The 12,552-nt window shown below is 46.4% G+C and overlaps 1 protein-coding gene across 1 annotated transcript in view; it reads left to right on the forward strand.

Moving 5' to 3' along the window:
• The window catches only part of LOC132896734 (collagen alpha-1(XXIV) chain), a 286,940-nt gene that overhangs the window by 225,555 nt on the left and 48,833 nt on the right, over positions 1-12,552 (forward strand). The window contains exons 29-31 of the mRNA XM_060937767.1: positions 376-429; positions 534-578; positions 673-717. Of these exons, the coding sequence (XP_060793750.1) occupies positions 376-429; positions 534-578; positions 673-717 (144 nt within the window). The remainder of the gene's footprint in view (positions 1-375; positions 430-533; positions 579-672; positions 718-12,552) is intronic.

The following is a 12,552-nucleotide window of genomic DNA, read 5'->3' on the forward strand; positions in this document are numbered from 1 at the left end:
AATCAATCAATCAATCAATCAATCAATCAATCAATAACAGTATGTAAATGTTGTAAAATTGTTGCAACTGGAAGATTGAAAACCTTCAGGATGTGATTTTGTAACAAAATAATAAACTTTGGGAAGGTAAGTGTAAAGCTTCTTTATTTTTATTCCTTACATTATAGAGATTTATTTGAACTTGAATAATTTACACTTGCTTGAGATATCTATGCTGTTTCATATAAAACTATAAATGTCTTTCGGATATGGACTTTGTTTAATTACATCACCTAACAAATCCAATCAGAATGTTGGGTTTTAGCCTGTGGAAGCTAGCTTGTCATAGCTTACATTTGTTGTTTGTTTGTTTTTTTCCCTTTTTGTTCATATCAGGGGCCAAGAGGAGCTGATGGACCACCTGGAGAGCCAGGACCAGAGGGCATCAAGGTAATACTAATACTACTGCTCATACCAAACACACCCACACATAGTTACACACTTTTTTTTTTTGTCGTACCTCAATACAAAGCTATTTACTTTGCTATTTACAGGGAGAAAAGGGTGAGCCAGGCCAGAAAGGAGCTACAGGGTTTGTTGTAAGTCCAGCAACATAGTGCTGTATGATACTGACCAAATCTAATATTGTATTTTGTACCACAGTGCTGTTGTGTGCCATGTGTGTCTTTGCAGGGCAAAGCAGGAAGTCCAGGGAAACGAGGCTCTCCAGGGCCACCGGTATGTTTCCAAAATACAACAGTTACAGTTCAATTAGTGATACCATATTTTACAGAAGGTGGTGTAGTGGTTAGCACTGTCACCTCACAGCAAGAAGGTTCTGGGTTCAAGCCCAGAACCTTCTTACTGTGTGGAGTTTGCATGTTCTCCCTGTGTCTGTATGGGTTTCTTCTGGGTGCTCCGTTTTCCCCCACAGTCCAAAGACATATAGGTTAGGCTAATTGGTGGCTCTAAAGTCAAAGTCTACTTTTTTGTCAATACTGCAATATGTACAGGACATACAGAAGATTGAAATTGCGTTACTCTCAAACCCATGGTGCAGCAATAAACATTCAACATTAAATAAATACTAACCGTAAAATATACGACTAATACACACTAATTGTAAAGATATAAAATATAAAGGTCCCTGATATTGACATCAGAACAATAAAGTGACATAGGCACCTAACAGATTAAAGTCTGTGGGTATGGCTAGTGCAATTATAAATAGTAGTGCAAATTGGATGAGCTTATAAACTGCCTAAGTGATGTGTGCGTAACCAGTTCTTGATGACAGCAAAGTCCGGTATTGATGGGGGGGTGTCGGGATCCTGAGTTTGTGTACTGATGGGGAGGGATGCAGGATCTAAAGTTTGTGTGTGCAGGGGGCAAAAGGGGGGGGGGGGGGGGGGGGCAGAGAAAGTTGAGCATCCTGACAGCCTGGTGGATGGAGCTGTCCCTCAGTCTGCTGGTTCTAGCCTGGAGATTCCGCACTCTCCTCCCTGATGGCAGCAGACTGAAAAAGCTGTGTAGTGGGTAAGTAGGATCAAATACCATGCAAAGGGCTTTCCGAGTGAGGCGGGTGCTGTGTATGTCTTGCAGGGAGGGGAAAGAGGTGCTGACGATCTTCTCAGCTGCTCTCACAATGTGCTGGAGGGTCTTGCAGCAGGACGTGGTGCAGGCGCTGTACCACACAGTGATACAGCTGGTCAGGATGCTCTCGATGGCACCTCTGTAAAATTTGCACATGATGGAAGTTGGGACTCTAGCTCTTCTCAGCTTGCAGAGGAAATAGAGGTGCTGGTGAGCCTTCCTGGTCAGTGATGCTGTGTTGTTGCTCCAGGACAGGTCCTCTGAGACGTGCACTCCCAGGAACTTGGTGCTGCTCACCCTCTCCACAGCAGTACCGTTGATGGTCAGAGGAGCATGCTAGGTGCACATTTTCCTGAAGCCCACAACAATCTCCTTCATTTTATCAAAATTCAGAGAGAGGTTGTTGTGTCTGCACCACAAGGCCAGACAGCTCACCTCGCTCCTTTAGTTTGTCTCATTGTTGTTGCTGATGAGACCCACCACAGTCATGTCATCTGCAAACTTGATGAAGAGGTTAGAACTGTGCGACAGTGTGCAGTCGTGTGTCAGCAGAGTGAATAGAAGGGGGCTCAGCACACATCCTTCGGGGGCCCCCGTGTTCAGTGTGATGGTGCTGGATGTGTTACTGCCAACCCATACTGCCTGTGGTCTACCGGTCAGGAAGTCTAACAGCCTAACAGCACAGTGAGGTGTTCAGCCCCAGCCTGTCCAGTTTGAAAATTAGCTGTTGGGGGAATGATAGTGTTAAATGCCGAGCTGAAATCAATGAATAGCATTCTAACATAAGAGTCTTTTGTGTCTAAATGTGTGAGGGCTGTGTGGAGGGCAGTGGAGATGGCATCATCGGTCAAGTGATTGGATGGATATGCAAATTGGAAGGGGTCCAGGGAGGGGGGAAGGATAGACTTGATGTGTTGCATGACTAACCGTTCAAAGCACTTCATAAGGATGGAGGTGTGTGCCACCGGACAGTAATCATTGAAACAGGAGGGCGACGCCTTCTTCGGGACTGGGATGATGGTGGTGGCTTTGAAGCATGTGGGGACAATGGCCTGACTCAATGAGATGTTAAAGATGTCTGTGAAGACAACTGCGAGTTCCCTCACACAGTCTGTCAGCACACGACCAGGTATGTTGTCAGGACCAGGAGCTTTCTGAGCGTTGATCCTGCTGAATGATCTTCTCACACTGACCGAGGACAGCGTCAGCACCTGGTTGCCAGGAGGGGGAAAGGATTTCTGTGCGGGCGTGCTGTTGTATGCCTCAAACCGAGCGAAGAAGTCGTTCAGCTTGTTCAGTATACAGGTGGTGCTGTCGCAGGTCTGCGGGGGGGGCTTGTAATCTGTGATGGTCTGTATCCCCCGCCACAGGCTCCATGTATCTCTGCTGTTGCTGAAGTGGTGAGCTATTCTCCTGGAGTACTGCCTCTTAGCCTTTCTGATGCCCCAGGACAGGTTGTTTCTAGCTGTCCTCAGGCCCACCTGATCTCCTGCTGTGAAGGCAGCGTTCCTAGCCTTCAGAAGCCTATAGACCTCTCCTGTCAGTCATGGCTTCTGATTGGCCCAAACAGTGATAGTCTTGAGGTCAGTTACATCATCAATACACTTGGTGATGGAGGCAGAGACAGTAACTGTGTACTCCTGGAGATCTGTGGTGGTCTTGTAGGTAGCAGCTTTTTTAAACGCATTCCAATCTGTGGTGTTAAAACAGTCCTGAAGTGCCTCTGAAGACCCTTCCGGCCACACTCGTACCTGCTTGCAAACTGGTTTGATGACTTTGACCAGTAGTCTGTATGCTGGCATTAGCATAACAGTGATGTGGTCAGAGGCACCGATGTCGGGGAGGGGAAGGGCCTTGTAAGCTTCTCTCAGGGTGGTGTAGACTTGGTCCAGTGTGTTGTTTCCCCGTATTGGAAAGTCTATGTGTTGATATGTCTTGGGAAACACACTCTTTGGATCTGCATGGTTGAAATCGCCAGCCAAGATGAGAAAAGCATCTGGGTGGGCTGTCTGCTGCTCACTGATGTGCTGATACAGTTCATTCAGTGCTTCACTCTTATTGTTGTTGTTGGAACTCGGAGGGATATAAACAGCAACGATTATAATGGCTGTAAATTCTCTCGGTAGATAGAATGGTCGGCCCTTAATAACCATAAACTCCACTAATGGTAAGCAGTGTTTGCAGACCACAGCAGCATCGTGACACCAGGCATCATTGATGTAAACCCAGAGCCCCCCGCGGGTCTTACCTCCTTCAACGAACGAGAGCTCTGTCCGCTTGATAGCATGTTAGCTGCTCGAGCTGAATGGCATGGTCCAGGATGTTGTTGCTGAGCCATGTTTCCGCAAATGCAAAAACACAACAGTCTCTCACAGTCTTCTGAGTTGATCGTAGTAGGCGTATGTACGCCAGCTTATTGTCCAAAGAGCATACATTAGCCAGTACCATGGTGGGACTGGCTGGCTTGTGTGGGCTAGCTGCTAGCCTAGCTTGGATACCGCTGCGCTTAGCCCTCTTCTGCTTCCTCTTGAGCCGCTTGTGGTGCTTCCACTGTGGGTGAGATGAAGGAGTGGGGGTCAGTGATGGTGCCAGCCTCCTGAGCAGACTGCAGACTCGTAGCTGTTCTGTGTTCAGAGTTTAGCTCTAAAAATGTGGTTCTTCCGACATTGAGCAGGAACTCATGGCTGTATATGCGCTTCAAGACATGTAGACAAGATGAAGACATACAAAAACACTGCGACTCACAGGACAAAAAACTAAAAAAAATCATTTTGTTGGGAGAGAGAGAAACCGCAGCATGTGCACAGGCCGCCATCTTAATTTTCCACTGTGCCAGTGTGCTAATTGACCATAGATGTGAATGTGAGAAGCCCAGAGAAAAGACATGAGAGATGAGTGACTATGTCAGCATCTCTCATGCCTCCCTATGACCGCAATGCGGTTATGGGAATGAACAGAACAGAACAGTGAATGGTTGTGTCTCTCTGTCAGCCCTGCGATGACCTGGCAACTTGTCCAGGGTGTACCCCACCTCTCGCCCATAGTCAGCTGGGATAGGCTCCAGCTTGCCCGCGACCCTGTACAGGATAAGTGTTTATGGATAATGGATGGATGGATATTTAACAGACTGTAAAACAGACATTCATACCTCAGCATAAGGGGATCAGTATATATATGTGACTTTGTTGTATTTAGGTACTAACATTTTAATTTTTCATTACGTTTATTCAAGAATGACGATGGGATTGACTTGTGGGATGTAATTGTATACTCAGTGTGTTTATTGGTAGCAGTTTAAGCAGCATGGGCAACAGAGTAGAGTGGATGTTGAGTCATAATCCATGTCTGTCTAAAAATGTGTAAAACCTATTACAGACATCATGTAGTGAAGCTGATCCCATCTGAAAAGGGTGCACAGCGTGCGAAATTTGGAGACACTTATAATCTGAAAAGACAGGGTTCAGCACTTTAGAGTCTCAATGAACTCAACTGACAAATTGCATCTAAATTCACATCCCCTTTTCTTGGTTAAATTGCTCACGAAGTTATCACAGTGATGTGAACTGCATATCGCATGAGATGGTACAACCTTTCCAATGATGCTAATTGCTGGTCAATGTGGCAGTGTTAGCGAAAAAAATATTTTGAATTTACCTAAAAGTTACAATCAGCATACAGCTCTGCATAACCTCAAACTCTTGTTTGAATTACTACTGAACTTGTCACTGCATAGATACAAAACACATGATGTAACCAGAGGAAGCCATGGCCTAATGGTTAGAGAATCAGCATTGGGACCAAAAGGTTGCTAGTTTGCGTCTCTGAACCAGTAGGAATGGCTGAAGTGCCCTTGAGCAAGGCACCTAAGGTCAGGAGTGGTGAGCTAAGGTGAAGTGAGGACCCAAGAGCAGACTCAGAAAACAGGCAGTGTAAAGAGAAAACTTCTTTAATGAAGTAGATAGCAGAAAGGCAAAAGGTATAGTAGGGCTCAGGCAAAAATTGGTAGTCAAAAAAACCCCAAAAAAGGCCAGGATGTCAAAAACACAGGAGCAGGTAGACACAATCAGGGACCAAAAAAAAAAAAAAAGACAGAAAAATCTTCACAAAAACTGATGAACACAGGGACAAGGGAAATCCAGGCAGAGGTAGCAAAAAAAACACAACTCAAAAGAACAGGCAGGCAAAAACGGACAAAAAACAAGGAGAAATTCAGGCAGGGGGTTATCAAGAAGACAATACCAAAAAGCTGTAGCGAGGCAAGGAAAGTCTACAAGAGGCAGTCTGGCAAATGGAGTAGCTCCAAACAGTTCTTAAAAAGCCCTGGCTGATGGGAGAGGAGTGGTAGAAGGTGTGGGAGTGCCACTTCAGGAAATAGCCTTCAGCAAGGCCGGACTGAATTCCTGTCCTGGATCCGGCCTGGAAGTCCCACAATCTAAGGCATGGATGGACTGGACCGGACTGTGACTGTACCCCCACGATGGAGTCCGTGATGAGGGTGGGATCCATGATGAACCTGGCAGGAACCCAGCTCCTCTCCTCAAAACCATACCCCTCCCAATCAACTTGGTACTGGAGTCCTCTGCATTGTACTGTCAGCAACCTCCTGACTGTGAAGACCTCACCAGAGGTGGAAAAACTGGATTGACAAAGTAAAAGTCCTGCTTAGGTTTTCCTTCTGCCTGTGCTCTCAACACAGGTGATTTCACCAATTAGCTCATCAACCTGGCTTAGGGGATGTGGTAATTAGGATCAGCTGGTTCATTGAATTGGCTGGAGCAAAAATGTGGCAGGGTTTTTACTTTCTGCACCCGGGTTTTTCCACCTCTGCTCACCACCATCTATGAATCTGGGAGGAGGAGGGAACTGGAGACAAGGGGTTTGACTTGGGAGATATGGAAAGTTGGGTGAATATGGCACATGGTTACGGGCAGAGACAGTCTTACAAAGCAGGGATTAATTACCTTGGAGATGGGGAAAGGTCCTATGAACCTGGGAGTCAATTTGCAGGAGACCGTTTTGAGGGGCAAGTGGAGAGCATTACCTGCTGCCCCACCCAATAGATGGGAGCTGCCAAGCGGTGTTTTTCAGCTTGCTCTTTAAACATCTTGACAGAACGTAGGAGCTTTTTCCTGGTCAATGCCCAAGTTCTCCTGCAGCAGAGCACACACATCTGGGCAGAGGGCACGGTGATGACTTCTTGGATGGGGAAGAGTGGTGGCTGGTAACCCAGAGAGCACTGGAAGGGGGAAAGACCTGTAGCAGAGGTGGGTAAGGAGTTGTGAACGTACTCTATCCAAGGAAGGGTCTTGCTCCAGGAGGCAGCATCCTTGGACACCATGCACCTGAGAGCCACTTCCAGCTCCTGGTTGGCCCGTTCTGTCTGTCCATTGGTCTGAGGGTGAAAACCTGAAGACAAACTTTGAGAAGCACCGATGAGTTTACAGAAAGCCTTCCAAAATTGGGCAGATAACTGGGGTCCACAGTCTGATACAATGTCTGAGGGGAGTCTGTGTAGATGGAAAACATGGAGAATCAGCAATTCAGCGGTCTCCTTGGCAGTGGGAAGCTTGGGCAGAGGGATAAAATGAACAGCTTTAGAACAATGATCGACAACAGTGAGGATACAAGTATTGCCACCTGAATTGAGGAGTCCTGTGACGAAATCCAGGGCTGTGTGACCAGGGCCGGTGGGGAACAGGAAGGGGTCTTAGCAGGCCAGCAGGGGGCCTGTTGCCAGTCTTGTTCCTGGTGCAGATGTCATAAGCTACCACAAACCTCTGGATGCCCTCCTTGATGGATGGCCACCAAAAATGTAGGATGAGTGCTAGAGTCTGGGCTGCTCCTGGGTGGCACGCCATTCTGGAGCCATGACCCCACTGCAACATCTGTGCCCGCACAGAAACAAAGATAGTTAGGAGGTGCATTACTGGGCCCTGGGTCCTGCTTATGGGCCTTCTGGACCAGGGTTTCCACCTCTAACAGAGCGGCCCCCACCAGGCACCATGGAGGAAGGATTGTCTCAGGGGAGGTCAATTCCTCCTGGAGGGGAGAAAACATTCTGGACAAGGCATCGGGCTTACCATTCTTAGAGCCTGGGTGAAGGAAAGTGTGAACTTGGAGAGAAAAGAAGAGAGAGACCATCGGACCTGACGAGAATTGAGGCGCTTGGCAGTCCTGAGGTATTCAAGGTTCTTGTGATCTGTCCATACGATGAAGGGAAGGTCTGACCCCTCCAATGTCTCCATTCTTCCATGGCCAGTTTAACAGCCAACAGTTCCCTATTGCCAACATCAGTTTCTCTCAGATGGGAAAAGCCGATGAGAGAAGGAGCAAAGATGAAGCTTGTTGTCACTAGCTGATTTTTGGGACAATATGGCCCCCACCCCTGACTCCAAAGCATTGACCTCAACCACAAACTGCCAGGACAGATCTGGAATGGTGAGTATAGGTGCTGACGTGAACCTTCGTTTGAGCTCGGAGAATGCCTTCTTGGCCCCTTCCTCGCAGCTGAAAGGGATCTTGGTGGAAGTTAGAGCTGTGCAGGGCCCAGCCACCATACTAAAATTCCTGATGAGTTGCCTGTAGAAATTTGCAAACCCAAAAAACCGCTGGAGTTCTCGCTGAGAGGACAGGGTGGGCCAGTCATCAACTGCCTTGAGTTTCAGGGGGTCCATCTGAATCTGTGCGGGGGAGATAATGAAACCCAGGAAGGAGACAGAATTTCTATGGAAGTCACATTTCTCGGCCTTAGCAAAGAGTTTATTTTCCAGGAGTCACTAAAGGACCTGCCTGACATGGATGCGGTGTTCATCAAGGGAGCGGGAAAAAAAAAAAAAAAATTATATATATATATATATACCTTGAACACCATTGCACCTAGGGAATGAATATGTATTTTGATTTAAAACCTTTTTTGTAATTGATTTTCACGTGATATGCATTTTATATGTTGGTGTACTATATTCACATCTTTTTAATCTTTCAAACTTGCAAATGTTTTTTGGTTTTGCCTTTTGTATGACAGGTTAAGACACCTGTCTGTCTAATTGATTGGCACCTTTGGGTGCCTTGCTTGGGTGGGTGTAGAGTAGGGTCATGTGATATAGGCCACAGCCTCTTCCTGTTACCCATATGCCTGATGAAGATCCAGGGTGATCGAAACGTTGCTTGTTTTAATTAAATAAAGTTTATTTTTTGGAGCGTATCCAGCAGTGTGCAGACCTATTTTCTTTTATTGTCTGACATTTTTGTCTGGCACCTGCAAAGAGTTTTTGGATGTGCGCACCCTACTCAAACGACCAAAGTGCAAAACTCAATCACATAGTCAAAAGCGGACCGAGCACCCTGCCGCAGCCCCATGATTTCTCTTGCTGCCTCTCTGCCAGAGAGCAAAGGTTCACCTCATCTCCTCTGTGAAATCCTTGAAGCTGGCGCAGCATGGTGCATTGGCGTCCGACATAGCTGTTCCCCACTCCCTAGCTTTGCCAGCGAGGAGAGTGATGGTGTAGGCCACTCGGGAATGCTCTGTAGGGAAGGCCAGTGGTTGAAGCTCAAGGGTTAGCGAGCACTGAGAAAAATAATCTGCAGGTACCTGGTTCTCTGTCATATGGCTGTGGGGTGGGAAGTCTTGGCTCTCTGAAGAGGGCTGGAGCAGGAGGGGGTTGTATAGGAGCAGACATTACTTGAAGCTGTTGTAGCTGAGTGGCAAGAAGATTGAGAGTGTCAGAGATGGCGACAAGGTTTTGATTCACCTGTTAGATGTCCTGTTGGTGGGTCCTAAGGAGAGCTCCCTGTTTCTACACCGCTGCTCTGAGCTGGGAGAAATGTGCTGGGTCCATGTTGGCCAGACTGTGCTGTCAGGAGTGGCTAGCTGAGGTGAAGTGAGGACCCAAGAGCAGACTCAGAAAACAGGCAGTGTAAAGAGAAAACTTCTTTAATGAAGTAGATGGCAGAAAGGCAAAGGTATAGTAGGACTCAGGCAAAAATCAGTAGTCAAAAAACAGGCCAGGAGGTCAAAAACACAGGAGCAGGTAGACACGATCCAGGACAAAAAATAAGACAGAAATCTTCACAAAAACCGATGAACACAGGGACAAGGAAAATCCAGGCAGAGGCAGCAAAAGACACAACTCAAAAGAACAGGCAGGCAAAAACAGGGACAAAAAACTAGACAGAAAAACAAGGAGAAATTCAGGCAGGGGGAATCAAGAAGACACAATACCAAAGAGCTGTAGTGAGGCAAGGAAAGTCTACAAGAGACAGTCTGGCAAATGGAGTAGCTCCAAACAGTTCTTAAAAAGCCCTGGCTGATGGGAGAGGAGTGGTAGCAGGTGTGGGAGTGCCGCTTCAGGAAATGGCCTTCAGCAAGGCAGGACTGAATTCCTGTCCTGGAGCTGGCCTGGAGCTGGCATGGAAGTCCCACAATCTAAGGCATGGATGGACTGGCCCGGACTGTGACACCTAACCCTCAACTGCTCCCCGGGCTGCTCTGGGTATGTTGTGTGTTTGTTAAATGCCTGTAATATAATGTAATATCACAAGATCGAGTGGAACCAGAGATTTGTAATGATATTAGTCCTATTTGTACATCACAAAATAACCTCATCTCATTATCTCTAGCCGCTTTATCCTTCTACAGGGTCGCAGGCAAGCTGGAGCCTATCCCAGCTGACTACGGGCGAAAGGCGGGGTACACCCTGGACAAGTCGCCAGGTCATCACAGGGCTGACACATAGACACAGACAACCATTCACACCTACGGTCAATTTAGAGTCACCAGTTAACCTAACCTGCATGTCTTTGGACTGTGGGGGAAACCGGAGCACCCAGAGGAAACCCACACGGACAACATGCAAACTCCACACAGAAAGGCCCTCGCCGGCCCCGGGGCTCGAACCCAGGACCTTCTTGCTGTGAGGCGACAGCGCTAACCACTACACCACCGTGCCGCCCTCGCAAAATAATCACATCATGAAAACAGATCATACTTCTGCAAAGTAATACCTTTACTAATTTCTTCACCTATTTTCACTCCCCTGCGTCACGAAATCCATATCGCTTCACTACGTACCACATATGAACCTAAACAGCAGAATTTACCATTTCTGATACTACTCACTTCTCTTTGATTAAGCGTTGTCTGGGAATCCAGTTTTAAAATCACAGCAAATAAAACAATGACCTTTTTTTCCGTTAGACTCTAAGCACATATTTTTGAAAATTTCTAAGTCATAAACCATCCCACCATCATGATTCTTTTGGGCTTTTTCCACCTTTATTGGATAGGACAGTGCAGAGGCAGGAGAGAGATCAGGAAATGACCTTGGGTCAGAATCGAACCCAGGTCCCTGGATTTATGGTAGGGCGCCTTATCCACCTGAGCCACGATGCTCCACCAGCATGATTCTTACATTACCAGATTCCAGACAATCTCTTCTACACAATTATCAAAAATGTATCTCTAATGCCAGCATATTATGGTGAGATGCTTGTAAAAACATAATAATTTCATAAGATGTAATCTTTTTTTTTTCATGTATATAAAGGAATTATTTTAAATGACAGAAGATCTGGATAGCCTAGACTGTCCTAAAAACAACAACAAAAAAAACAGATAGTCTAGGGGTCATAAGGTTAAATGAACCTGACTGCATGACCATGTGTGATGCAATCTGTGAGAAAGTTGTCCATTCTTTGTTCCTTTTCTCCCAGTGAATCTAATCCCATACAAATAGGGTCTAGAGTCTGGAACATGTTAATAAAGTATGAGGTGACTTCCTGCTGCCCTGCCCTGGACAGTCAGGAGGATGCTGTAGTTTTGGAAAGTTAATTAATGGACTGTCCTTAGCCAATGCACTTGCACTAATATAGTGACTGACATGTTTCTTCTCAAAACCTTTTATAAATGAACGCCTTTTTGTTTGGATTTTGTTGAACATTCATTTTACTAATCCTTGCCTTCGCTTTGTCATTATGACTCCATTTTGGGCAGCACGGTGGTGTAGTGGTTAGCACTGTCATCTCGCAGCAAGAAGGTTCTGGGTTCGAGCCCAGCAGCCGACGGGGGCCTTTCTGTGCGGAGTTTGCATGTTCTCCCCATATCTGTGTGGATTTCCTCCGGGTGCTCCGGTTTCCCCCACAGTCCAAAGACATGCAGTTAGGTTAACGTGGGGCAGCCTTAGGCTGAGGTGCCCTTGAGCGAGGCACCTAACCCCAACTGCTCCCTGGACACTGTAGCATGGCTGCCCACTGCTCTGGGTATGTGTGTGTGCTCATTGCTCACGTGTGTGTGCATGTGTGTGTTCACTGCTTCAGATGGGTTAAATGGAGAGAGGAATTTCACAAGTGTACGTGTGATGAATAAAGTTGTTGTTGTTCTTCCCCTGTAATTCTTCCCTGATTTTATCTTCTATTTTTAGACATGTTTACTTCTTCTTTGATTCAGGAGCTTGGTAGCAAATTTGAATTTCCCTCCAGGGATTAATAAAGTAATTCTGATTCTATTCTGGTCACGGTGTCGCACGGTGCCCAATTAAATGCTGACTGTAAAAGGAAGTAGATGGAGTCTCTTATTTTACAGCATCATTAGTGCTGGTGGTGGTGTGTGTGTTATATGAAACAAGACTTTTAATAGCCTGAGGATGCTGTACTACTTCCTATCCCCTTTTCTCTCAGAGTTTCCAAACACTCTTAGACCCACAGCGCCCTCTAGTGCCACGAATGGTGCAACTGAGGCTGGTATACTGTACACTTCAAATGAGTCAAACATATTTAGTGTTTACTGCTCCGACACTTAATTTTTACTTGTCAGCTCACAACAAAAACCCATTATAAGGTAGAAACTCTAAAAGTACAAAAAGTGCAGTAGGCCTTTACTGATTGTGTGTGTGTGTGTGTGTGTGTGTGTGTGTGTGTGTGTGTGTGTGTGTGTGTGTGTGTGTTAAAGAGCAAAAAATAAGTGCGTGATGACAGAAGGAAGTA

The sequence above is a fragment of the Neoarius graeffei genome, chromosome 13 (genome assembly GCF_027579695.1).
Source record: "Neoarius graeffei isolate fNeoGra1 chromosome 13, fNeoGra1.pri, whole genome shotgun sequence".
In the NCBI taxonomy this organism is placed as follows: Eukaryota; Metazoa; Chordata; class Actinopteri; order Siluriformes; family Ariidae; genus Neoarius; species Neoarius graeffei.